Source organism: Rhinichthys klamathensis, unplaced genomic scaffold, assembly GCF_029890125.1.
Source record: "Rhinichthys klamathensis goyatoka isolate OS25496 unplaced genomic scaffold, OSU_Roscu_1.1 h1tg000111l_1, whole genome shotgun sequence".
In the NCBI taxonomy this organism is placed as follows: domain Eukaryota; kingdom Metazoa; phylum Chordata; class Actinopteri; order Cypriniformes; family Leuciscidae; genus Rhinichthys; species Rhinichthys klamathensis.
Window position 1 is genome coordinate 12930445 of NW_026606649.1, and position 27206 is coordinate 12957650.

The window sequence follows — 27206 nt, forward strand, 5'->3', positions numbered from 1 at the left end:
AACTCAATCTATAAGAAGTCCAGTTCCAGAGCTTGGTGAAGGGAAATCAGGTCTCCATGTGAAGAGATTCGCCAAAATGGCATGTTGTGCTAAACAGTGATAGTGCAAACTTGTTAGATTACAAATACGTAGAATAAATTTGAGAGAATTGCCCAATAAAATGTATTAAATGTAAAATCAATACAAAAAAGCAACACTTGTGAAACTGTGTCAGGTCTATTGAACTGGGAGAGTCAAAACATGACAATTCACTAGCATTCAAAAGTTTGGGGTCAGTAAGATTTTTTGGGGAAAAAATTAATACTTTCATTTAGCACACATGCATCAAACGGCATTACAGACATTCATAATGTTAAAATGTCAAAAAGTTTTCTATTCCAAATAAATGCTGTTCTTTTGAACAGAATCCTGAAAAAAAAAGTATAACGGTTTCCACAAAAATATGAGGCAGCACAACAGTTTCAACCATGATAGTAAGAAATGTTTCTTGAGCAGCAAATCATCATATTAGAATCATTTCTGAAGCATCATGTGACACTGAGGACTGGAGTAATGATGCTGAAAATTAAGCTTTGCCATCACACGAATAAATTACATTTTAAAATATATTCAAAGAGAAAACAGTTATTTAAAACAGTTTTATAACAACTGTTTTAATGAATTTTTGTTATCAAATAAATGCTGCTTTGGTGATCATAATGGACTTTTCAAATACATCTTACTGACTCCAAACATTTGAACGGTAGTGTACCTCAGGGTATACTTTAAGTAAATAATTTAGATCATAGAGTTTGAAAGAAAAAAAGAGTTTGGAAACACCTGAATAGCAGTATCATTAGGAATCTCTTGCAATTGCATAATATGAGGTATTATATTGTGATGTGATCACGTTGACAGGATTATGTATACTGTATGTCCAAATGCTGGTATTGTACCTGCTTTGCTGCAAACTCTTCATCACGGCCGTCCCCTATAACAACATAGGTCACTTTCTTCCCAAAGCGAGCGATGATGCGTTCAAAGCAACTCTCTTTTCCTGTTAACAAACGAGTCATTCAGCGTTACTCTAACAAATGTTAGATATACCATGTGTAAATTTACGCTTGTGCTCAGTTTCAGTTTCATACCAATGATTTTAAAAGGAAAGGATGTTTAAAATGAACATACTGGAATCATTTATTAACCCTCATGGTTGTTCAAAACCATATGACTTTTCATACCCTGAAACAAAAGGTGAATTTTCAAAGAATATTGTCACTACTCTTCTATATAATGATGAAAGTGGATGAAAGCTCCAAAATGAGCTAAACCTTCATTCCAAGTCTACGTAAGACATCTTATGGTCTATGGTGATGTATTATTATTCCAACAGATTTTTTTTTGTCAAATGTTAGTATGTGGAAATGTTTATTTTCAAAGTTTTGACAGCTGAAGGTCTATACGGTTGTAGTTTAGTTTACATTTTTGGAGCTTAACAGCCCCTGGTGACTGTATAGAAAAAACAGCAGTTTAAACAATTTTTTAATCTTCAATATTCTCCTTTTGTGTTCTGCAAGTGTGGACCATCAGGCTTTGGAATGACATGAGGGTCTGAATTTTTATTTTTGGTAAACCAAAACGGTTACCTATTTTAGTAGCACTGTAGATGTTCTCGATGGGAAAGACGTCACCCAGTCCATAGAGAAGCACTTTAGCTAAAGCAGGAACTAGCTGAGTGGTGGTGACCAGAATATTCATACATCTGCCCCTGTGAACAAACAATTAGCCAATGTTAGCGTTGTACACTACATTGATTTAAGCCGACATATCCGCACAGAGAAACCGGTTTAGCATGTTGCTCTAGCACTTCACACAGTGTTTAATGCCTAGAGGCGGATCTGATGATTTCCTGTAAATCATGCATGCTCTGAGAACAGAGACAGATGCAATAGGAATGGGTAATAGGTACAGATGTCCTGATTCAATTTAATTCCAGGTCAATCAATTCAATTCTATTTATCTTCGAATATCGATGTGGTTCTCGATTTGATTCAATGAATATAGATTTAATACAAATAGTAAGTTGATCGTAGAGACCATTGGTGGCAAAGGCTCTACGATCTACTTAGGATTGCGACGCTTTTGGGAAACGGAGATGGATTATGTTTAGGGTTGGGCCGATGGACGATATCATCGTGATGGCTGACAGACATCGCGATGTTTAGACGGCATCGGCTAAACATCGTGATGCCTCCCCCCTGTTTCCATGGTTCCCAGGCATCATAACCTCTCCTTAGTTGCTGGTTCCCCTGCCTGACTTCTTGCGCTCCTTATTGTTGCGGCCTGTGTATAATTGACAAGTAAAGGTCTAGACCCTGAATATAAGAGGACCATATTTTCAGATGCATTTCTAAGAAAAGAAAACATTTATATTCTGAACAATACGGTAATTGAAAAATCTATTTTTTTGCCCAGCCCTAGATGCAGGTTTAGTGAATCTTACCTTGACTGTACAAGCAAGAGAGATTTGAGGGCAGTGCTCCGCCAAGCATCTGTAACGGTCTCAATCTCTGAGCGAAGCCTGAGCAGTAGGTCTCTCTTCATTGGGCTCAGCAGACCTAAAAAACAGCAATGTTGAAATTAAAACAAATTATATTATAATATATATATAACATGCAGTAATTTAAAGATACTACTGGACTTTGTATAATATAATATCACATGTCTTGAAATATAATATAATATCACATGTCGAGAAATACAAAAAATGAATATAAGAAAATCAAAATTAGATTAGTATACTCTCCTTAGTCCTAAAAGTTGATAGTGCCGACTAGATTTAGTGCCGACTTTTCTCATACCATTTAGAGATATTTAAACCCCCTGGGGTCAGCGGTATTGCCAGCTCACTTTTTTTCTTATCAGTGCAAAAGAGACTCAAATAACTCTGTCGATTTTTGTGATACAGGCAAGTGTTATACATCATTCAAAACTGTTAAATGTTTACTTTTATTTGTGTACACTAATAATAAAAACAAAATGTTGTGTTTTTCGTAAAATAAAGAAAATAAACATGATGCGCGTTCTGTCGTCTCTCTCAATGTAAAGTTCATTCTGAAACGCGACATAAAATGATTTGTAACTCAGCAAATACTTGCCACCCACACGTGAGAGTTATGTCTTTACAAAGCTTTAAGTCTCCATTTTTAAATGATGTAAATCATACCAAAAACAAATATTCTCTGTTTAAGTAATTCGTATGAAAGCAACGACATGTACAGTTTCTTCAGCCCGAGCTCATTGACTCTAATGTGACCCCGCCCACGCGCGTGCGAGCTGTTCAAATTCAAATGATCCACGCGGAGGAACGCAGAGCTGTTACCGCCCCCATCACCTCTAAGCAAAGAATCGCGACTTATTCACATAGCTTATTCAGCCCTGCTCTGCTTTTCGTTGAGTTTGGAAGTGTTTGGTCTGTGCACCTTGGATTTGCCACAGAAGAATTAGAAGAACACGATTTGATTATGAGAACGATTTTTAAGGTAAGATACATAATAAACGTCTTATGGTTGTATATACTTTATATTGTAGCTACTAGTTAAACTGGTGCTAGACTAAAATGTTATGAAATGAGATTGGAGTACATGAAGCCTAATGCTAAATGAATATACATGTACACACAAGAATGTTTTTATCTTCGATAATTAAGCACAGCATGATATAAAGAAGGCTTATTCTTCAATGGTGAATATTATAATGTTTAGACCCGTGTTTACTGTTAAATACTGTGTTTGTGTATATCTGCTCAGACGTAGATATGTATAATATGGTAAGAATAATGTTTCATAATATGGTAAGAATACTGTTTCATAGTTTGGAGCAGCTCGATCGCTTCAGTAAACGTTCTCTGCACGCGCTGTGGTTTTGAAAAGCAAAACATGCCAAACATTAGGCTTCGTGTTTTTCTCCAATCTCATTTCATAACGAATGCCAATGTTGGAAGTAACATGATAATCCATATATTTTTGTCTAGTGTAGTGTTACTGAAGTGTACTTTTTAACGATATATAGGCTGCCTGCTATCTATCTGTTATTATTTTATGCAGCCCTACACATAGGCTATAACAAATGCACAGCAAACTTGGTGTTTTTATATATATTTAATAATAATTTTAACCAGAAAAATCTAAAATGTATTCCCAAAATCGTGCAGCCCTATAGTTTCTCTTGATATCAGCATGTTCACAGGTGTTTATTTTATTTTTTTACAGGGACCAGATGCCCCACTGATGAGTCCTGCTGACTTCAACATTCACAGGAGACTCTGTACATGAACATGGTTAAGTGAAAAATCTTTGTTGTGTATCTTTGGATTACGTTGTGTTGTAAATAAATCCAAACAATCTAAAAGCCATTATTTTTTAAATTTCATGCTTTGTGCAAGGCTCCTAATGATAGGGCCTGATAGCACCTAATAGGGCCATTAGGGGAGGGTCTTTGTCTTTCTCAGGTGTCAAACCCATCAATATTAATGGTTGGTTAACGCCTCCCCGCATAAAGCTTTCTTACACAAAACACGTCATACAAAGTCATACAAGACTTTATTGACTTATCTGAATGCGTAATCAGGATGATTTTCACATACTTTTGAAGCAAATATTCTAGGCTATGTGATACAATTTTCAAAAGTCTTGTGAAGAAATACTTGGTATGAGTTTCATGACCTTATTTCAGTGACAATTTTTTTTTGTTTTTTTCACAAACCACGCATAAACGTCATTATCTCAAAACTAAAAACTTTTACATACATGCTGCTGAAATATTATTGTAGCAGAGTTTGTGCTGAATACAGTGTAATCAGACTTTAGCCATGAAAATGTCACAAGTATCAGAAAAAAGCATAAATATCAGAGCATGTCAGAACACCTCCAGGGCCCAGAAAACACCTCAGACCCCAGAGGATTAAGATAATGATAAAACCTAATTTAAGAAGTTTGAAGTACATGCGAGGACCCTGCCTGTGTGAACATGCAGCGGGGTTTGAAATAGAGATACGAGACACACTCTCACCTCCCACATTCCCTTGGAATCCATTGTAGATCTCTTTGAGACGGCGATATCTGAAAGCCAGCTTACGCATCCACTCTACTCCTCCCTGTACCGCTGCAGTGGAACCCGGACCACCGCCCACACTGGGCCCGCTAAAGCCATCGCTAGAGAAGTTGTAGTTGCTAAGCCAGAATGATCAATATTAGATAGATACAATATAGACTAATCGAAAAACTATTACAAAAAAAGAGCTTTCACACAACAGCAAAATGTGTTTTAAGGATATAAGCAAAACACAAGTGAAACGCAATTTGCTGGTGTAAGAAGTTGCTGGAAAGCTCAAGTTTCATTACCTCAAATCCTGCCCATTGTCGTCTGAGGCAACGTCATCAACATGGACTTGATCACATTCCTGTTTTGACAGCAGAGGTAAATGTTATTTTCATGAACCTAACAGACAGCAAACTGACCCTTGTGTTCCGCTACACTTACCTCCAGATCATTGAAAAAGAGATGCGTGTCTGCAAGCTCAAAGATCAACTCCTCCATCTGAAGACCCAGATTGAGAACTGTTGCTGGGTCCTGAATAAATAAAACCATCCCAGAAAACAACAAGAATGTGAAAAGAGAAAATAACAGAAGATCAACAAATCAACTGCAAATACCTTTAAGATTACAAAAAAAGCAATTTGCTGTACCTTGCCAAACTTCTGTGCAAATGAACCAGTAAGAAGAGAGTGGAAAATGATAATGGTTTCATCCAGATCCCACAAGAAGATACGCTGAGAAAAGAAAAATACTTGTCATGTTTGCTGCACTTGGCTGTTGCCTAATCCATTATGTTCACCTCATGATTAATCACTTTATTTTGTACATTCAGCAAATATAAATAAATTGTAAAGCTGACCCTCTGTTTAGCTAAGCAAGCTCAATTTAAAGGGATGGTTCATCCAAAAATGAAAATTCTGTCATAATTTACTCACCCTCCTGTTGTTCCAAACCTGTATGAATTTCTTTCTTCTGCTGAACACAAAATAATATATTTTGAAGAATGGCGGTAACCAAATAATTGATGAAACCCATTGACTTCCATGGTGTTTTTCCCCCATACTATACTAGTCAATGGGGGCCATCAATTGATTGGTTAGAGATTAAATTACAGTTTTTTTTTCTGTTCTTTTCTTTGGCGTCACTAATTGCATCCCTGTTTCTCTTGGGTTTACTAATTTATCTGATATTTCTTTGATCTGTAAATATTTAGTTTATGTTCATTATCATTATTATTACCCACATTTTGTTGTAGTTATTTTCACTTATGTATAATAAATTACTTTCCTTTTGCATTACTTCGTTTCGTGTTGTCTCTTGCCATCACCATCACTCTAAATCATAATCTCAATGTTACTTTTTAACCCTAGACCACAAGAGTTTGCAACACCCATATTCTTCAAAATATCTTCTTTAGTGTTCAGCAGAAGAAATAAATACATACAGGTTTGGAGCAACTTGAGGGTGAGTAAATGACAGAATTTTCATTTTTCAGTCCTTCCAGAAAAACGCGGAGTTTTTTTGTGATTGTTGCGGGCAAAAATCCTTGATTACGCGGCCCGTTTTCTTTAAAAATGCGATGGAATATGCAGGATATTTATGCAATTTTTTGCGATGAAATTGCGGGAACATGCAAAAATTGCGGGAACTTTGATGATTGGTGAAGGTTTGATTAAACAGAGAAAATAAAGTGATTCCGCCAACACCGTGTTCTCACTAGGCTACTACCTTAATGTAAAGAGTCCTTTCTTATTACTTCCTATGATAAGCAAGCATACTACATCACAGAAAGTGCTGGAAATATTTAATTTCTCATCTTGTTTTATTTCAGACTGTAACGAGTAGAAATAAGGTGTGGCCCCTTTAAGAGCTGCGCGCTCCCTGTTGAACTGTCTGCAGTATTATATTGTATGTGCCATGCACCTCGAACACCCCATGTGTGCGGGTAATTTCTGTTTGATGCTGCTTCTTTTATCTTATTTTGTTTATTAAGTAACGATGTGGACGGTTGAACATGTGACAGACAGTTACGAGTTCGATTTGGGAATAAAGTGCGAGTTGTGAGATGCCAATCGCCTCCGTGAGTCTGTCTGGCCTCTGCAATAACTTCAGCTGTGAGCTATCCCTATTTTTCTTCCCGACACAACGCGTTACAAGACCTTAATAAACACATCAAACTTACAAAACATTGATGAGTCAAACAAGTTCTGTAGCTTTACTAGAGTTATATGCTACAACTTCAGTAAAAATGAATAAATGAAATCTTTAAAAATAAAGTGTGCTCCTGTTTTACAGCTTTTCGATGATGTTCACGTCGCGTAATTAAGTCACTTCATAACGTTCCCATGGCAGCAGGGGGAAATGGCTGCTCTTGTGTGAAGCAAACGCAACATTTTCCAACTTTCTGCTAAGATATATGTGACTTTTTTGCGGCGAAAATGCGGAGGTTATGAAATCATGCAAGCCCTGCACATTTTGCACGGAAATCAGCAATTTATGCGGCGAAATTGCGGAGTATTTGAAAAATGCGACCCCCGCATAAATATGCGGACTTTGGCTGATTATGCATTGAATTCAGCGGTCGCATAATCGCGTTTTTCTGGAGGGACTGATTTTTGGGTGAACTAAACCTTTACTGTGTCAGAATGCAATGCAAGTAAAAGTTAAATTTTCAGCGCTGTTGCAAGGGGTTTCTATTTAGTTTCGACATGGGCATACCTTTTTAGAGGTTAGAATATGTCTCTAAAACTATGCAGGCTGCTGCATTACCTCAAGGTCATTGTCTGTGGACTGGGAACCGTCTGGTTTCTTGGCTTTGCCTTTAGCTTTGCTAGGAGGGTTTTTGCGGTTGGGCTCGTCCTGGTCTTGTGCTCCTGTGGGAAGGGCCATCCCAGCAGGCAGAGCCACACCAGTTGGGAGCGTCACACCTGGGGATGCATCTGGAGGAATGAGCATAAATATGAACAGCAGTGAGAGCCAGAGAAGAATTAGGGGCATTCACAATGACAAAATGATCTAGACAAGGACCTGTACAGAGCAACATTTTTGCTTGCATTTACTATTAAAACTTAAAAATTACTATTGAAATTATTATTATTATTTACATTCAAATCATTATTATTATTTATATTCAAATCATTATATGAATGAATTCATATATTAATTAAACTTTATTAAAATAGTTTATAATGTTTTTTTTAAACATCTGTCTTTTGTAGCTCACCAGGGCTGCATTTACTTGATCACAGATAGTACAAACAATAATATATAATATTGTAAAATATTATTACAATTTAAATAACTGTTTTCTATTTTAATTCAATTTTTAAATCGTTTAATCCTGTGGTGACAAATCTTTGGTGTCACATGATCCTTCAGAAATAATTCTAATATGCTGATTTGCTGCTCAAAAAACATTTCTTACTATTATCAGTTTACAGCTACTTAATATTTTTGTTGAAAATCTTTATTTCAAGACTCTTTGATGATGAGAAAGTTCAAAATAACAGCATTTATTTGAATTAGAAAGCTTTTGTAACATTATACGTTTATTTACTGTAATTTATGATCAATTTAATGTGTCCATGTTGAATAAAAATATTTTCTTAATAAAAAAATACTGACACCATTATAAATTATATTTAATATAATTATAAAAAGTCTAGTACTTGTATATAGAAAGTTTTAAATTGAAAAGGTTTACTGCAAATTTCAGAGAGAAAATGATAAACACACCTGTTGTGTTGGGCAAGTTTGCAGAGGCACTGCCTTCTGTCTTAATGGCTGGATATCCAGGTGCCACTACACCTGCTCCATCTCTATCATTGCTGGGCAGCCCAGCGGACAGGTAACTGGGAGGAGGAACGTAGTACTGGGAAAACTGACTCTGGCCAAGAGAGTTGTAATTTGAAAACTCCTAAAAAAAATAAAAAGGGGAAATCAGAAATGCGACCACTCTTCAGAAACAATATACAGCATTCATATAAATTAAAATCATGGTTATTGTTTGTTCAACAAAAAGTAACCAAAGCAAACTGATTGTTTCAAGCTTTCATTTCCATATGTTAAACAACCTACTTTTCTGAAGTCTAATAAGTCTGTCAAAATGTACTGGTTGAAATGATAATTAACTGTTTGAAATCTGAGAATCTATTCTCAGAAAAATAATATATTCGTTTCTATCTATTTTTTCTTTTTCTATTTTTTTTAATCACTTCATAAAAAAATGTATTGTAACATGTCATGATCAAGAACGTGTTTTTGCATTTTTAACTTTGTTCTACACTGTATAATGTATTAGTCATGACATCTCCACATACCTCAGCTAACTAAATGAGCAGAGCATTGCATCTACAGACTTACAGAAATTGTAGTTAAAGTGAGACAACCAGTATAACAAAATATGACTTCAACTTAGGTCAAATAAAGTGTCCATCTAATCCAAGATGCATCAACAGCATCCTCAAATTAGTTACTCTGTCCTTTCCAGAATTGAGTTCCTTCCTCCACACTCACCTGATGTGTGCCAGTGGCTGTGGTCACGGCAGTTCCTGGGGGGATATTAGTGTACACACTGGATGTAGTGAAACAGGAACCTGAATGGGGAAGAATTATTATTATAAAGGATGCCAAAAAGACATGCAGTAAACAGCTCAGTACTAAAAATGATTGGCGATCATGATAAATATTTCTGAATGAAATGCTGTATGAGTGTTAATGAAAAGGTTTTGGCGGATGGAGCTGGACAGATCTTTGTCCTTAGAAGTCCTGTAATGATAAGGCTGTGAGGCGCAGAGAGCGTGTAGAGACACACACAGAGAGCAGTAGCAGGCTTGCCTTGGCTGGGGTAGGAGTAGTGGATCTGGTTGGGTTGGGTTGAAGTATAGGCTGAGCTGAAGCTGAGAAACCCCGTCTGGCCAACAGAGGGCGCCTCGGGCAGCCGCGACTCGGTCTTTAAGCCCGGCCACATGGAGCCTGAGGCCGTGCATGGATAGATGGCGCAAGAGAGGGCAAAGAGTGGAGGAGAGAAGGGATGCAGAGACGAAAGTGGTGATTAGAGGGAGGTTAAGAACTGGATGTAATGTAGACGTGAACTGATCTGACTGCCAGCGTACAGTGTGAATGCAGGGTGAGAGTTTAAGTGGAATGAGTGTTCAGATGAATTAAAGCACAGACAGCAACTGGGTGAAGCACAGACCAAATGGTGGCAGTCCGTACGTCTGGCCGGACTGAGGAAAGCCGCTGTATACGGTCGACTGGCCCAGGGAGGGGAAAGCCCCTTGGCTGGCATATGCAGTGACAGCCGTGCTGAAGAATAATGGAGGAGAGTTAATAGCTGAACATTCAAAAACACCACTGTACTTAGAGAGGCTGCTATAGACTTTAGTCTGGGTAGACGATTTTATTTTATTTGACTTAAACAAATGAAGGCGCAGTCTGTTCAATATGTGGCATGAGCTTAGTCAACATGCATTCAAAACTGACACCATTTACTTTCTTAATAATGTTCCTGGTCTTATGAACAATTCATCTGTGCATGTTATTTTAAAGAAAACCAAATGCGCTTAAAAACTTTCATTAAAATGTCATAACTAGGGGTGTAACAATACATCGCAATACACAAATGTAAATGTGTCATTGGAAGTGGCAATCTGTATTGCGCATACTTCAACCAAAATAAAAATTACTGTGTAAGAAAAAAAAGTTTACAGGGTTTTAGTGTCAGTATTAAACTACTATATATAATGTTGAATATATTGTATATAATGCAATGGGGGAATATTTGTGGGTCCTGATAGTGCCAAATGTCTTATGTTACCAGTAAAAAGTGGCCTATATTATTTTAAATATATCTAGTCGGTAACAGAGTGAAAGCATATTCTTCTAAAATAATTCTGTATTTTCAGCTTCAGAATCATGAATATTTTTATTCAGGTGTCACCATTGTCCTGTGCTTTGGGTTACCAGCACCGAGTCCAAGCCTATTTATTTCCACCCCCCAATGTAATACCAAATTTAGCATTTTAATCAACAGTACATTTTTTTGTTAACCTTTTACCATACGTCTTGGACTATCGTGAGTTCAGTATCGTGATATGTAGCGAATCGTGCATGAGGGTATCGTTACCAGGGTTTTTCCTGGCTCAAAACTAGGTGGAGGCAGTAAAATCCTGATCATGTATTTTAATAATAAGATAATTTAATTTGTATTTTTCATAGACCATCATATAGCCTACTGTGTTTCCCACAGTATTTTTGTGGGTGGAGCTCGGTACCTCTAGGGGGGTCCGGGGGCATGCCCCCCCCCAGGAAGAAAATTTAGTACATTTTAAAGATAAATTCATTAATCTGGTGCATTTAAGAGTCACTCGAATCCGCTGTTAAAAATAATCCACCCGCCAACTGCTCGAACCTATGATATTCTTTGATTTAGATATCTGCATCTGATCATCACATTGCAATTATTCAAATTCTCAGTGTTAAGCATGATAATATGGTAAAATATCACACGGAAGTAGGCTGATTTAAAATGAACATTTATTTAAATTAAAAGTTCTTCTTTGGGCAAAATTACATTTCCTTAATAGCCTAAACAGAGGCTTTACTCCTTCAAACTTAAATTGTCAATGTTTCTTTCATTACATCACTGTTGGCAAAATCTCTTATCAGAATAATTTTTATACCTTTATAATAGGGCATTTTCCCTCTAATTTTATGTATGCTCCATCTTTCATTAAAAATATCCTTAAATGTAATCAATACATTCATTCAGAATAATAAGACACTAGGCTGTTACCAATCAAATTAAATAATTTACATTGAATAATTACTGTATTAAATGCCCTGATTAGTTTTCCTTGATTGGTTTTATGTTGTTGAAAACGAAAGTAAAAGAGTGACGCTCGATCGTTGCGTTTTACCGTGATGAGAGTTCCGTGTCTTTATTAAAATCAGCGCATTATAATATCTGTCATCCACCCTCGATTAATTTGAATGTAATGTTTTTATTACTTGGCCCACCCGGACACAGGCCGGGAACCCGCAACAGAACCGTCACGGTGGAGAAAGTGTATCTGAGTATGTGACTGTCTATCCGAGTTTTGTCGAGAGCCGGAGGCGGCACGAAATTTGACGGAGGCGGCCGCCTCGTAATTCAATATGCAGGAAAAACCCTGGTTATGACCCCTAGTCATAACTTTCACCTAATTTTCATTAGACCTAAACTTTTTTACACCTAAAATTTGCTTTCTATATATACAGTATATATATCACATAACAGAACAACCTTATCATGGATTGAAACAACATTATTGATGCATTATGTACATGCACAATAAGTAAATTTCTTAAGCAAGCAAAGAGGGTCGATTATGATCCCATATTGATTCCAAATGACATGCTTGACTATTCAGTTCAGGTTTTATTAAACAGATGACTGATTTTTTTGTTTTTTTAAACTACTAACCCGTTTTAAGATAACTTTCAGTACTTACTTGCTTCCTTGGTAGATCTGTGAGGTATATTCAGTGGCTGTGGTTGTGGTAAGGTCTTTGCACGTCACTGCTGTTAACAACGGAGTTTTGGAACAATGGTGCATTATGCTTTAAATCAATGTCTGAGCAAGACAGTATCTCTTGTCCTGATATAATAAATGGGCCTTACCATTGTGAGTATATGCATTTTCTGTGACACAGCCCTGGGATCTTGAAATCGTCTCTTGATTTGACTGATCTTGACCTCCAGGCACTGCTGGAGACATTAAGGGGGTGGATTATATTTGCACGTCAAATGCGTGCACGTAGGTGCACTAGAGTTGTTTAATATTCAATATCTATCTAAAATAAAATAACATAAGTGTTATTTTATGTAAATCAGATGAACCATCAATTCAATAAAGCAAATATAACAACAAAATATTTTTAAAATGTGTAATATAAGAAGCAAAACAGTAAAAATGACCAAAGTATGTTTTTTACACTGTTTTTATTTATGATTAAGTCTATAATTTTAGAATTTAAATGAACCAATATAACAATACATAGTAATAAACAAACAGCAATATTTACATGTACTTTACTAAAAACTTTAAAGCTTGTAAAAATAGATTTTCAAATGAGTATGCAAAATTTTTTTGGAAAAATGAATTCTCAGCAAAAAAAAAATGCTCCTGATGTGTAAATCAGAAATGTGAATTCTGTCCCATCACTCTCATACTTAATGGACAAATAAAAAAAGGTGTTAAAATCATTGCAATATTCACAATGTTGGTAAATGGTTAGGGATGTCGCGGTGAAAGAATTTCCCTTGCGTGAATTTTGAGTGGCTCAATAGCGTGATTTGCAATATTATCGTCATTTTTTAAAGATTATTTTTCTTTTTTTGCTATAAGTGTTACGATGTGGTCAGCAGGCACAAAGACTGAGATTCAAAAAATAAAACCCGCTTTATTAAAAATCCAAACTCTCTGAATGAACAGACAGGAGAATAATGCAAACCACACAATGTAAAAAAGAACAACTGAAACACAAGGCTATATAAACAGGGGTAGAACAAAAGAAAAGTAAACTAGGCGTAGGGCTGTGCGATATTATATAGCTAAAAAAATTATCACAATATAATGTTTCATATCGTACGATATCGATAATTATTGACATTTTTTATAACCTTTTTTTTAAAGACAAGTTGAAAAGTTTGAATTTAAACCAATGTTTTTTTTAATCCACATTATTAAGGCAAACAACAAATTATATTAGTTTTAGCATTCCAAAACAAAATAAACTGTAAACAAAAATATCTTCTTTATGCATTATGTTAAGATAAAAAAGTAAGTGTTAAAGAAACTCTTGAACTTAAATAAAATGTTACAAAATGTGTGCAATGTAAAAGTGTAGGCAATCAAGGCAACTTTGAGGTACATCAACATATCTGTAATAAGTGTAATGGTTCACAAAATTACGTAACGTAACAGTGGTGTCACGGTTCCGTACGTTTTGATACAGCAAAAAGAAAGAAATGGCAGAGAAATTTCCTTGATTTTTTTAAATAAAATATTTATTAAAAGAAAAATTAATTTTAAATAAGTGTAAGCTTTCCTACATCTTGAAACTTTTAGTTTTATAAATGGGGTAATATTTGAAGGATGAACAAATAATGTTTTGGTCATCACATTAAAAATAACATTTAAAATATGATAATATTTGAGTTTTGAAGTGCTGGAAAAAAAGATACATGTGACGTACTTGAAAGCATTTTACTATTGCTGGTTACAGTTAGTGTTACTACATTAAATCCATGGTGAATGTTGCTGATTTGTGGACTTAAAGCCTTCTATAACTAGCTCATTCACGGCACAAAGTTTCTCCTGGTTTCCTCATCAGCGCAGTTTGATCCATTAATAATGGAGACATTTGAATGCATCTCACTAGATCTTGCAGTGATGTTATTACTTCTGTGGCGAATTCAAATGCTTTCTTTACTGGATCTTAGCGCTTTGTAGTAACAAGTGTCGCTTGATCAAGATCGGCTCGCGCTGCACTGACATTGGTCCAAACTGAGCGTGAAGCACAAAATAATGAGTAGCGGCAGTTTTCGTTCATTACGTTTGCCATTTGATGTTGGGCAACGTTGTGGTGGTCCACTTACGAATCACGGTCGAAAAGAACGCACCTTCAGTCAACATGATGTGGAGAGCGCAGTTCATGGTTGCATAGCAAGGACAGACGCCATGATAGCACAAGTGCTTTGGAAAGGAGGAGAAAGCGGCACAACCGTGCTTTACACGCGTTTTTGGACGCGATATGTGAACAGCCCCTAAATCTACGGGCGATGCGCGCTCATTTTAATGAAAATATCGAGCGCTATATCGAACATTTTTATATCGTTACCGACAATGGTTTACCGTCGATAAATACCGATACCGTTTTATCACCCAGCCCTAACTAGGCGTATGTAAAACTAATACGCAACTATTTCAACAAATGAGGACATAATCAGTAACCAATGAAATCGAATCTAAACAAAACGGGGAAACAGGAACTAAAGGAAACAGAACAGAAAGTCAAAATAAGGGTCAACAAAACAGAACATGAAGCTGACTGACAATAAGCTTGTTTGGCTATTGTTATATGTAGAATAGTTAGTTCCGATCCTCGAATCTGACTGGAAGAGAGGCTAAGACTGCTGATATTTCCCAACAGTATCCAGCATAAGCACTGCTTTGCGTTTTCTAGACAGGCCGTCAGTCAGAGCATTAATTCAATGCATTGAAGCTAGGGGTGCACGATTTGGGGAAAATGTCATATTGCGATTATTGAGGTCAATATTACGATTGCGATATAATAAACAAATGGTTTCATGAGTTTGCTTGGTTCTCAAGGAAAATGCACACACAGTGATAATGCTGAAATGTGTATTTCTCAACTCAAACTAGCAACAACTTAAATTGCACAGCAAATTAAATAATGACATCTTTGCATTACTGCAAACTTGTTATTGTCTCAATAGTACAATAGTATAAAATAAATAGAACAATAAATAAGAACAAGTATGCTCATGAAAATAAGATATTTTAAACATTCTGTCCAGACAAACAGGGGCATTTAAGCAGGATGTGTATTGTGATTGTCAAAACATTTGGTAACTAAACAGAATTTTGTTAAGTTTAGTGACAACATGTCACAATGTTTACATGGTACACAATGACAGGTTGGCTACGGTTTTTATTATTGCTTGACACAAATTTCACGATTTCAATTCAAATCTTGTGATTTGATTCCGATTTTGATTCCATATTGATTAATTTGGATAAATATTAGGTACAGTAGATGCATGTTAATTTTTCTCAATAAAAAAATAAAAAAATAATATTTGACAAGAGCCCTGTCAGCTGGTATTATTATTAAAGGTTAAAAATAACAACTCAAAATAATGTGGTTTTTACTAGGCTGTAATTACAATGTTACAATATTTTAATGATACAAGTAAAAATATAATAAATATTTAATATAGTGCACATATTTAGCAAAATACTCCCCTTTCTAAATATAACTTGTCTAGCCAACTAACGTGCTATCAAATGGCTTTCCTGAGGTAAATGTAACGTTATGTGACATTGTTCTCCAGCTGTTACTGACCTCTTTCCGCAGTTGAAAAACACTGATTGATCGATATTATGTATGAGGCATAAACATTTCGGTAAGTTGTACTATATCTTTCAACACACCTATTGCTCATTCGTGTTTATTTACTATTAACTAGTAAAGAGTAAGAGATGTTCGGTTCACGACCACGATCTGTCACGTCACATTTACAAGTGCCAAAACGCTATTGTTTGAATTTCGTAATAAAATTGACAGAATCTGAGAGCTGAGAATTTGTTTAATATCAAAAGTAACCTGCTCTGTCTTGTGAGTGTCCTCTTGGCTTTGCGATTTTTCTCTGCGTGAGAAAATTGATGTGTGGCGTGAGAGCGTGTGAAAAGTGTAAATTGCATGAGTCTCATACTGAGCCCTGTTCTCTCTGCTCAGTGTCGGTTATCTAATAGCCAAAATATCGCCATATAACAGAGCTAGAATTTTTTTCTGGCCACCAGTTCAGTGTCCGTCTCTTCGGCATCCATCTTCACCTGTTCTCCGCGCTGTACACTGGAGAAAGTCACGACATAACCATACGCGCCACACATGCCACTGCCTAAACCGAAACTGACTGGTCTTCTTTGTATTAGCGGAGTAGAAAAACAGCTCTCAGAGAGAATGGGTTGTCATGTCCACACATGATGCATTTATTTATTTCATATTTATTTTGACATAGCGATTGCGATATGATTAATCGTGCAGCACTAATTGAAGCCATTCATGCGAAATACCCTTAAACATTAAATGGAAGCTATGACAAACATCGCTTTCCTCTCAGGACATGGCAAACGTATTTTTTTCACGAATAAATTACTTAACCTGAAGAAGGACAGACGCAGGTAATGGCACGCATTCAGTCGATCTCTCTTTCACTCACTGCCTATTTAGGCTTGTTTAGTGCAAATCATCAGAGCCTCTGTACAAATCACAATTGTACACAGAGTCTTAATTAGTCAGATGGATTTTTTTTACATTCTTCACTCTTGTTATTAAATTATTTAACAATCAATAGACACGCATGAAGTGTATAGCATTATGAAAAAACGTGAACATCACGGTTGCGGCGGTTGCTTGCATTCCTCTGCTATTGGGCTGGCTTGACAGTATCGCGGTATTACAATATTGCGGTTATCAAGACAGCCCCATAAACAATCAATGAAATATATTTGATATTATTGCCCTGCACAATACACACACATGCATCTTTTACCACCCTAAAATAAACAAAGTATTTCAGATGATGAAAATTAAAGCAGAAACCTACTTACTTAAGTGCAAGTGAGCAACAGATGATGGTGGATATGAATTGACTTCTGACTGTGCAGTTGAGTCGTCCCGGTTTGGGGAGTCACTGCTGTCATTAGCAACCACACTGCAAAAGAATGACTTTTAGAAATTTGTCCTGTTGTTGCACAACACAACAATGCAACATGAAATGAGCCTCTGAGTTTTGGTTTGAAAATTGTCAGCTTCCAGATTTCACATGAGTGGCTAAAAGACTAGCTAGCTGTTCTAAAACTAAATATTTTCTGACATTTTGATAAAGATAATGAATTTTGACTGAAGAAGGGCAATTATCCAAAAGGACATCATGCTTTACTCTGACAAGACACTCTTTGTTCTTTCTCTTTCCCCTTAATTACTCAAGGGCACAACAGTAATAGAGCAAGATTATGATCTTATATCCAGTTCCTTGTATCTGTACTGCTTAGAATAGCATGTTCACATCCTAGCAGTCTAATCCTTAAAAAATAATGTTGTAAATAATGTTCAGTTTCTTGCATAGACCAATTGTTTCGCTTCTTAAGACCTCACTGTATTGTCAGGAACCGCGGGTATTAATTTTGTTTTGTCTGCATGTTTTTTTGAATCTCAAAGTGATGGCACCTATTGACTTGCATTATATGAATCACAGAGGACCAATAGGTTTCAATAGTAGTAGTAGTATTTGAGTTTATTGCCATATCAGCATCACCGGCTATTACATGGCAGATACAAATTAAACATTTAACTAGGGCTGTATTGTCCTAGTCGATTAATTGGTCGATACGTTCTGGTTCGACCAAAATTCTGATTGGTCGATTTTTTCCCCGCGTTCATTTCATCAGTTTTGCCCATAGACTGTAAAAAATGGTTTTGCCGCGCTGAGGCGCGCTCATTTCATCAGGTGGAAAGCACTAACTGCTAATGGGGGTGTTTTCAGAGTACCCTTGTTTCACAGGTAACAGTCTGTCTTCAGAACACCCCCTTGTTTTCACCTTTTTTGGATTAGCCCAACCCAAGAGAGAACGATAAGTAGGCTATAAGGTTTGATGCTGAATATTATTTATTTAATTGTGAGAGCGTTTAATAGTCAGTCCTCTTCTAACATGTCAACAACAAAGAAATCGACAGTGTGGCAGCATTTTGTTAAAATTGATAACGGGAAAAAGGTCGAATGCAAAGTGTGCAAGCAACCACACCTCGACGACAAACATGACATATCATCTAAAAGTGGTAAGCTCACTTGTCTGCGTTAGCTTGCCCTGTCTGTTTTGAGTAGGCTATATGAACAAATCAGAATTTGCATATTTCAATGTTTTAGTGTGATAACCTAACTTTGTTATTTTTTGTTTGGAGCCTAATGCGCGATTGCGCTATGCCGACTGTTTGTGTTAGTTTTGAGCCTAAGATGCTTTATTTTTCAGTTATGCACTTTATTTCGTTTCTGCTCTTGGTTTGTTTAATAAATATTCTTTTTTTTATTAAAGTGTGTTTATTAAGAGTAAAAGCTTTAAGTTTATAGTCTATTCGTGTCTCAGCCGCGAAGCTGATCTCTCCTATGTTCAGCCTGTGCGAGGACATGCACAGAGCGGCTGAAATGATAGTTTCTGACAGTTATAACATATGACAAAAATAATTGTCTAAATTATGTTGCATATTCCTCAACAGTTCGTGTGATGATATTACTAGTTGACAACATAGTACTATCTTCGGAAATCATAGGCTATGATATTGCGCAGGTGCACGTGATGCAACGCTGTTAGAGCCGACAGACTCGTGTGTCAGACTTATTTCAGTGCAAAATAATTCGGTCAAAAACGATTTAATATACTGCAAACAGCCTACTAGTTTTTTATGTTTATTTATAATTCATTTAGGCGGACAGCAAGGCTACCAAGTACTGCGCACTGTGCGCAGCTAATTAATTTAAGGTTTTTTTTTTCCTAACGTAATTTTTAGTCGATTTTTAGTCGAAAATGTCAGGACTTCAGTCGACCAAGATTTTCTTTGGTTGAATACAGCCCTACATTTAACAACATATGACAAGTCCAATATAATGAAAAACACCAAAATAAATAAATATACAAAATTAATACAATTCTATAAAATATTCTTTAAATGTAATTGTGCTAAAAAAATTTTTTTTTAAATCTGGATCCATAAATAAGTCCTTAAAAGTTTGTCCTGATAAAAAAAACGCTGTCTCATAACATTAAAGATTTGCTGTTCTACTGAAGAAGAAAAAGTCACCTACATCTTGGATGGCCTGAGGGTGAGTAAATTAACAGCAAATTTTCATTTTTGGGTTAATGATCCCTTTAACTAGTATGCTATAGCCTATATGCAGGCTGAGGCTACACATACAAATAAGAAATACACCACACCCTATAATAAAAATGCATATGAAAACATGTAATGAACCATACACTGTAATGAAAATGCATATGAACTTACCGTGAATCACCCTCCTGATTCACTTCTGGATCATGCCGAGCTTTCTTTGTCTATTCAATCAAAACAACAGAGAAAAAGAGCATACATTTATATATTACGTCAGCGTGTTTATTTACAGTGGCTGATGGCATTTGACATAATAATGTGAAGCATTTCATGCAGTGACAGAAGCATCCAGTAGTGTGACATGCTTTACATAATCTTGCACAACGACTGATTTCATTAACGTTAAACAGAAATTTTGCAATCAACAAGTCGACTAGTCAAGTCTTTTTAGCAGTTCACTCAAGAAAAGTCCTCATCAATTTCCCTTTTTGTCAGACTGCAGGGCTATTTTTTAATGAAATACAAAAGCTAAAAGGCGATTAAAATGCACCTAAAATAAATGTCTTGATGCCAAACAAGAAGAAATTCATTCTATTTTTCAGCTACGCATGTATCTTTCTTCATTCCTGTACTGGTGTGATTAAGTGAAACAATATAACAATACATATTAATAAACAGCTATATTTACATTTAAAAAGTTTAATGCTTGAAAAAATAGATTTTCAAATGAATGATGAAATTTGTGTTTTGAACAAATTCAGTCATACGGATAATATGAAAGATATCAGTGCAGTGTACTCACAGGTAGCTCAGGAACCTCTTGCGACTCGTTCATGGCTGTGAAAGATGACGTCTTCACTGTCCACCCAAGTAAATCCGCGCCGTCAGTCTCTGCAGTTGCTGCTGCTGCTGCTTTGGCCAAAGCCCTGCGTGAAAGACATAAGCCAACACTGTGAGACATCTTTATATATGCTCTCCACCTCACTGGGGTTGATCCTTGTCATTTGTCTGTGTTACCGGTCACGGTGCTGAGCATCATGGGAAAGTCAGGGGAAAAAGTGGGGCTTGCGGGGCCTAATCCCACTCTCACCCTCGAGGCAGGTGAGCTCGGCACCGGCACGTGAGGTGCCCCACAAAAGCACCAGATGTTTCCCCCGTACCCTCCCACTCTTCAGCGCACATGCCTGGATTAGATGTCCGCCTCTCCTTACATGTTTACTATCCTACATTTGGTGAAAACTAGGAAGCTTGTATTCTTTCCTGATTATATCAAGAAGGTATTAGGTGTTTCTGCGCAAGCTGTCACATCCAAAGGGTGGGCGAGGATAAGATCTAACCTAATTTTATTCACCTCATGTCTTCTTTAAACTGCATTTATATAATTGGTATATGAAGCAGGAAAGGGAAAAAGCAGGTCAGACGCTCACTTACACTTGAGCCAATTTAGCAGACGCTTACCAAAGCGTCATTCATGTAAATATGGGACTACAATGTTTAGGAAAACACGTGAAGCCCTGAGCAATGCTTTTGCAACGTACAGCCCAATGTCCCAGGAACGTGATGTGGAAATGGAAAGACAAGAGAACCAAAAATCTGAAACACTTTTTGAAATAAATGTAGAAATTTGGTCAACCATCTATAGACCTTTTTTGCGCCGGCGTCACAATTACATCACGGCGTTACCTAGAGGCAAAACAAAGGGAAAGCTGGAGGCAGCCAATACAAACCAGCACAGATTCAGCTATATAAGGAGCTTAAAATTTCATCTTGTTGAGTTGTTGGGTGCAAGAACCGACAGTGTACAGGCTCCAATTAGAAATTTTATCGCATAATGTTTTATAAACTATTTTGATTATTTGTGAATCATCTATGATTGTAAACATTGTTGTGATTGATTGTGACTAGACTTTTTGTAGAACCTGATAAGAAAGAATAATCAAATACATAAAGTTACAAAAAATGTTTTTGCTTTATCAGGAATTTTTATTTCTAGAGAATATTCACATCAATAAAATTGCACTGTAATGTCACACTTTACAATGTCGTCTTCTGGCCTTGGCGCTGAATAGGCAGAGCTTCGGATCGTTCCACACAAGTCGTGTACGTGACCATTCAGCATTTTTCAAAACATTTTCAAAAAATGTCATTATATGTTTGGAATGGCATAAGGGGGAATTGGATTCAATTAATTGACCCAAATTTTATTCATTTTTTTTAATGATTAAATGTTTTAATTATTGTTGTTATAATTAGTGCAAATAGAGGAAAGCTTATTAATATAATTCTTCCTTGTGTTAATTTCGTGAAAAGTATGAAAACACTTATTTTTACCAACATTTTACTCTATTATACTTGTATTAAGCATTTTAATTTAATTGGCAATAATTACTATTTAGTCAAATAATTTTTTTTCTATATAATTATCATTGAACAATGAATATTGTTGACGTCAACAATATTCGAGAGCACGAGAGATCACGTCACGTGAGCACAACACACATGCACACATGTGTTCACGAGAGCACCATGACACATGCATGTGAAGAGCAGACGTTGTTACGTAAACGCGCATTGGAGATTATTATTTTGTAAATAAAGTAGCAAATTATGTTTGTTTTTCCCGCAAACAAAGCACTCGTCTCACTTCATTAAATTGAAGTTAAACCACTTGGATTATTTAATTATGTATCTTTACTACTATTCTTGGGCTTGAAAGTGGTAGTTGCATAGGCTGTCAATAGAGGGACAAAAAGCTTGCAGATTTCATTAAAAATATCTTTGTTGTGAATTTTAAATGTTGGGTGAACTTAGTAAGTTCTCTACATACAAAAGCATCAGACATTAAACTTCAGCTTCAGGCTCCTAGTTTTTAATACATCTGCAAGCAAAGTCAATGTTCACATAAACATTTACTTATGCATGTATAAAATACAGATGCAGGAGTCCACTTAATTTAAATAGTTTGCTATCTACAATTAATTCAAGTAAATAATTAATTAATTTAACAAGTTCAATTATTAAAAGCATAGAGTGGTGCAGGTATGACGTCACATAGTATCCTGGCTAGGGCTGGACAATAATTCAATATCAATATAGGCTATATCACAATATAATATTTCTCAAAAACAGTGATATGATTTTTAAACACATTTCATGTATTTCAATATACTATGTTACGTTTACATGCAACCAAATAATCCATTAGTAATCGGATTGACAGCTCAATCTGACTGAAAAGCCTTCATGTTAACACCTTAAAGGGATACTCCACCCAAAAATGAATGAGTATCCCTTTAATCGATCCGATTGAGCTCGATCCGACTGAAATTTCCCGTCATTCTAAAATTCTCTTTTCACTCAGTGTCCATGAAGTGGAGCAGGACAACATCCCACCAGTCCTTGTTCTTTCGTATTCTTATTCACAGACGACTGGTTTTGGGCGCGGGTAGGGGCATTTTTACTGCATGATAAATTTAAGCAGCAAGGTACAACGGTTCATGTTCATTGTCTTCAAATTATGACCAGAATATATTAAGTCTGCTGTTTAAAACAAATAAAGAACCAATGTAGGAGAATGGTGGTTATTATGCGCAAACAGCGGGAAACTCTGTATATTTGTACAGTGTGTGCGCATGTTTAAAAAATCTATTCCGATTTGAAGCTTGTGACAAACGCACACATCAACCCGATCACATGTTTAACGTTCATGTAAACACTACATTCAGATTCATCAATCGGAATGAATTCAATCCAGTTGAAACAAAAGTTGTGCATAAACTTATGTCCCTGCCCCAGCAACAAGTGGGTTTTTTTGTTGATCACTTTTTTTCTGCAACTCTGAGCACTTTTCATATTCTTTATCCTGGCTGAACAACTTTTCTTTCAATCTATAAAAATATAATTAGCCTATTTTATAGTTTAAAGTTAAAGATATTAGATAATTAATAAGTTGAGAGTCTTGAGTTTATTTGATGATGATTTTACATTTCTTGTTTGTATGAAGGCTAAATACAAATAAAAGGAATTCAACGTCTTGAATTGAACGTCGTCACCATCACTAAGCTTCTGACAACGCTTTCAGATTTTATCTAAAAACATTTTCCCAGAACATTTGAGTTAGAATAGTTTGTTAGAGCACAATTATAACCATAATGATGCTGTAAAAGCGGACTGAGTTAATTTTTTCGGCCAATTACCCAGATGGCTATTTCAGCCATTTAACCAAAACCCCATTCAAACAAACCCATTGATTTCGGGACGATGGAAACCGAAGTGCTAAATGTGTTTTGGCCAACAAAGTGATGTCCTGCACCACTCTATTTCAAAGGCATAATATGACTTAACTAAAATAGAAAGTAATTACAATACCTTTTGTGATCAGTAACATTTTTGTCATGTGTTATTTATTTGATCAAATAAATTTTTATATACTAAAATTGAATATATATTTTTTAAAGTAATATATTCCTGTGATTAGTTATTCCTAAATTTTCAGCAGGCATTACTCCAGTCTTCAGAGTCACATAATCCTTCAGACAGAAATCATTTTAATATGCTGATTTTCTGCTCAAGAAACATTTCTTATTATTGTCAATGTTGAAAACAGTTGTGCTGGTTAATATTTTTTGTGAAAACCGTGATGCATTTTTGTTAGGATTATTTGATGAATAAAATCATTTATTTGAAATAGATTTTTTTTGTAACATTATAAATGGTTTTATGGTTTATTTTCATTTTCTTATTACAAAAAGAAAATCTTACTTGACCTAAAATAAAAAATAAAAAATTCAATGTTATAACTTCCCCTGCATTTAGAAATTATGACAAAAGGCAATTAGTATTTTTGAATCTTGTTTTTATGTAGGCCCGTTAAGGCTATACATAGTTTTAGTTTGAAAAACACCCATGTCAGATATAAATATATAGATCAGCTCAGCTAGAATCCTTAGACTGCAGGAGCTGGTGTATCCGTACTAGGCATAACAGTGTGCTGACAGTACACAATAACGTTACGGCATAAACCTATCAAACAAAACACAATAGCAGGAGGATCACAATGCCAGGAGGCTTAGCTAAGTAATGTTGTAACGTTAAGTTTAAAGACATCCTCAACATACACTAAACACACAGGACTGACTCAAGGATGGCTGATCAGTGTCAGTCCTGTGTGTTTAGTGTATGTTGTTGAGGATGTCTTTAAACTTACATTACTTAGCTAAGCCTCCTGGCATTGTGATCCTCCTGCTATTGTGTTTTGTTTGATAGGTTTATGTTGTAACGTTATTGTGTACTGTCAGCACACTGTTATGCCTAGTACACATCTCACATCTTACTCTAGTATTTCGTTACAAAAACAACGCTTTGCTCCCATGACGCCGAAAAGTGCTGCCTAGGTAGGAAGATCAAAAGGATTTGAGATCTGTGTTTCTCTCCAAAACTGTGTCTATTTCACCGGAGATGTCCACATACCACACATGTTAAATGTGGCCATGTTCGGAAACACGCATAACGTTATCACTGCTGGCGCACATACTATAGGAGGAGAAACATAAACTGTTTTCCAGTGGTCGCTGTGTTCATGTAGCGTTTAGCACAGTTTGAGCAGTTAGCCAACGTGTGTTATTTAGCTCGCGGCTCACTGACCTTACCATTTCAGACTAAACCGCTCATTAAAGCACTCAAATTCACAGTGCATGACACACAAATGGGAAAGAAACTCTTACCATCTCACCAAGTGCTACTTTCGAGGAAACTTTATGTTTCCTTGAACTGAAATTCCCTCGGTGGGGCGCCGTGTGTTGTTAGGGACAACTATTTGGCAGGAAGTCGCTACAATTCCCGACGCGCATGCGCAGAAACGACAAGCGCTCCTTCGAATTACAAAACGGTAAACCCTTGCAAAAATGTGATTACTGCTGAGTGCTGCTGACTCTGCTGAGGTAAGCATTTCTGTCACTACTGCTTCGTAAACTATCATAGAGATAGGGGTTAGACTTTACTTTGTAAGCTCCCCCAGAGCATCATATATAAAATGCAGTTTAATTAAAGTTATATTTGTTATAGTTTTATTTGTTATAGTAAAAAAAAAAGATATGAACGGAAATGACAGAAAGATCCTGAAAGCCAAGCTAATTTGTTTTTTGCGTGTGTGCGTGCGTGTGTGTGTCTGTGTGTACAAATAAAAAAACTTTTGAGGGTTGAAACATTTGGGGTCAGTAAGATTTAAAAAATAAAACACTTTCATTCAGTAAGTGCACTACATTGTGTAAAAGTGACAGTAGCCTAAAGACATTTATAATGTTATAAATGATTTCTATTCATCAGCCTTACTCTACCAAGATTAACATACAGACACATTTAAACAATCAATATAACTATAACACAATATAAGTCCAATGCCAGTTATACGCAACAGAGTAGAGATACGTCTTCAAATGAGAAGTAAAGCACTCAGAAGTGTCAAGATCTAATGTGGAGAGGGGACTGTTTCAGAGGCATGGAGCTGCAACAGCGAAGGCACAATCTCTAGCAGGTCTAGCAGTTTGATAATGATGTAAAAGGCCAGAAATATACTCTAGTGCAAGTCCATGTCGTATCAGTCCATGCAAGCCCTTAAAAACCATTGACAGTAGCCTACTTTTTATTAAAATGTATATTTTTGTCACGGGACTCAGAGACGGAAGAAGAGCTCAAGTGCAGGGTTTTTGAAAGGTTGGTGATGAGTTGAATTAGGGTGCTAACGATTAATCGACGATCGATTAATTGCCGATTAATTTAACCGATATAGGCTAAAACTAATCTTTCGTCGATTAAGGTCAACCGTGAAACAAGTAAAGCAGACATTTGGAAAAATGAAGCGAGCTCGCCGGAGTTATGTTTGGGAACATTTTACTTTAAAAGGCTAAAGTTACACCTTCATGACTACACGTTTGCTTGTGCATTCGCAGCCTTGTTGTTTTGTGCAAATGAAAGTTGTAATATTGTGTTTATTTTGTAGGCTATATCTTTTTAATCAAATATAGGATGTGGTTTTCGTTGAGTTAAATAACCCCCTAGCAAAGGGCTTCAGTTTGCCGGTGTTTATTTACCGCTTCAGTTTCAGAGTGCACAGCTCAAACAGCAATGCACGACTTATAATAGCTATGATTGGGACTGTCATGTTACATTATATTATAATGAGAACACTATTTTAATAAATCGTTGTGAATTTATTGGGTTTAGTTGCCATGGAGCGCGTCCACAACAGGAGTTACACATTCTGACTAGCAGGCATCCGAGGTGGCGTTGGTGACAGTTGTATTAGTCGTTATTTGATTATTAAATAAGTATTTAAATTAAAGGATCAATCACATCAACTCATTTCACAATCCTACTAGCCCTTTATATTATATATAAACCCTATAAACCCTTCGCATTCATTTGGTGAGGAACAAGACACTGTTGGTGCATGGCCAT

At 36.1% G+C, this 27206-nt stretch overlaps 1 protein-coding gene across 4 annotated transcripts; it reads right to left on the reverse strand.

Annotated features, from left to right (window-relative positions):
• On the reverse strand, nucleotides 1-25586 carry eya3 (EYA transcriptional coactivator and phosphatase 3). 4 transcript variants are annotated; one of them, XM_056254537.1, is made up of 18 exons: nucleotides 25475-25586; nucleotides 20554-20677; nucleotides 19926-19975; nucleotides 17477-17580; nucleotides 12739-12822; nucleotides 12570-12636; nucleotides 10274-10383; nucleotides 9592-9671; nucleotides 8812-8992; nucleotides 7846-8015; nucleotides 5727-5810; nucleotides 5521-5610; nucleotides 5382-5440; nucleotides 5050-5210; nucleotides 2483-2597; nucleotides 1626-1747; nucleotides 936-1036; nucleotides 1-89 (listed from the first exon to the last, which is right to left on the reverse strand). In XM_056254537.1, exons 2-18 carry the CDS (start codon nucleotides 20584-20586, stop codon nucleotides 9-11), a joined length of 1692 nt encoding a protein of 563 aa, XP_056110512.1. In that variant the 5' UTR covers nucleotides 20587-20677; nucleotides 25475-25586; the 3' UTR covers nucleotides 1-8. The 4 variants fall into 4 exon arrangements, with proteins under 4 accessions (XP_056110512.1, XP_056110510.1, XP_056110511.1 ...); XM_056254535.1 differs by having other exon boundaries at nucleotides 12570-12639; XM_056254536.1 differs by having other exon boundaries at nucleotides 12739-12825.
• Nucleotides 25587-27206: the final 1620 nt, after the last annotated feature.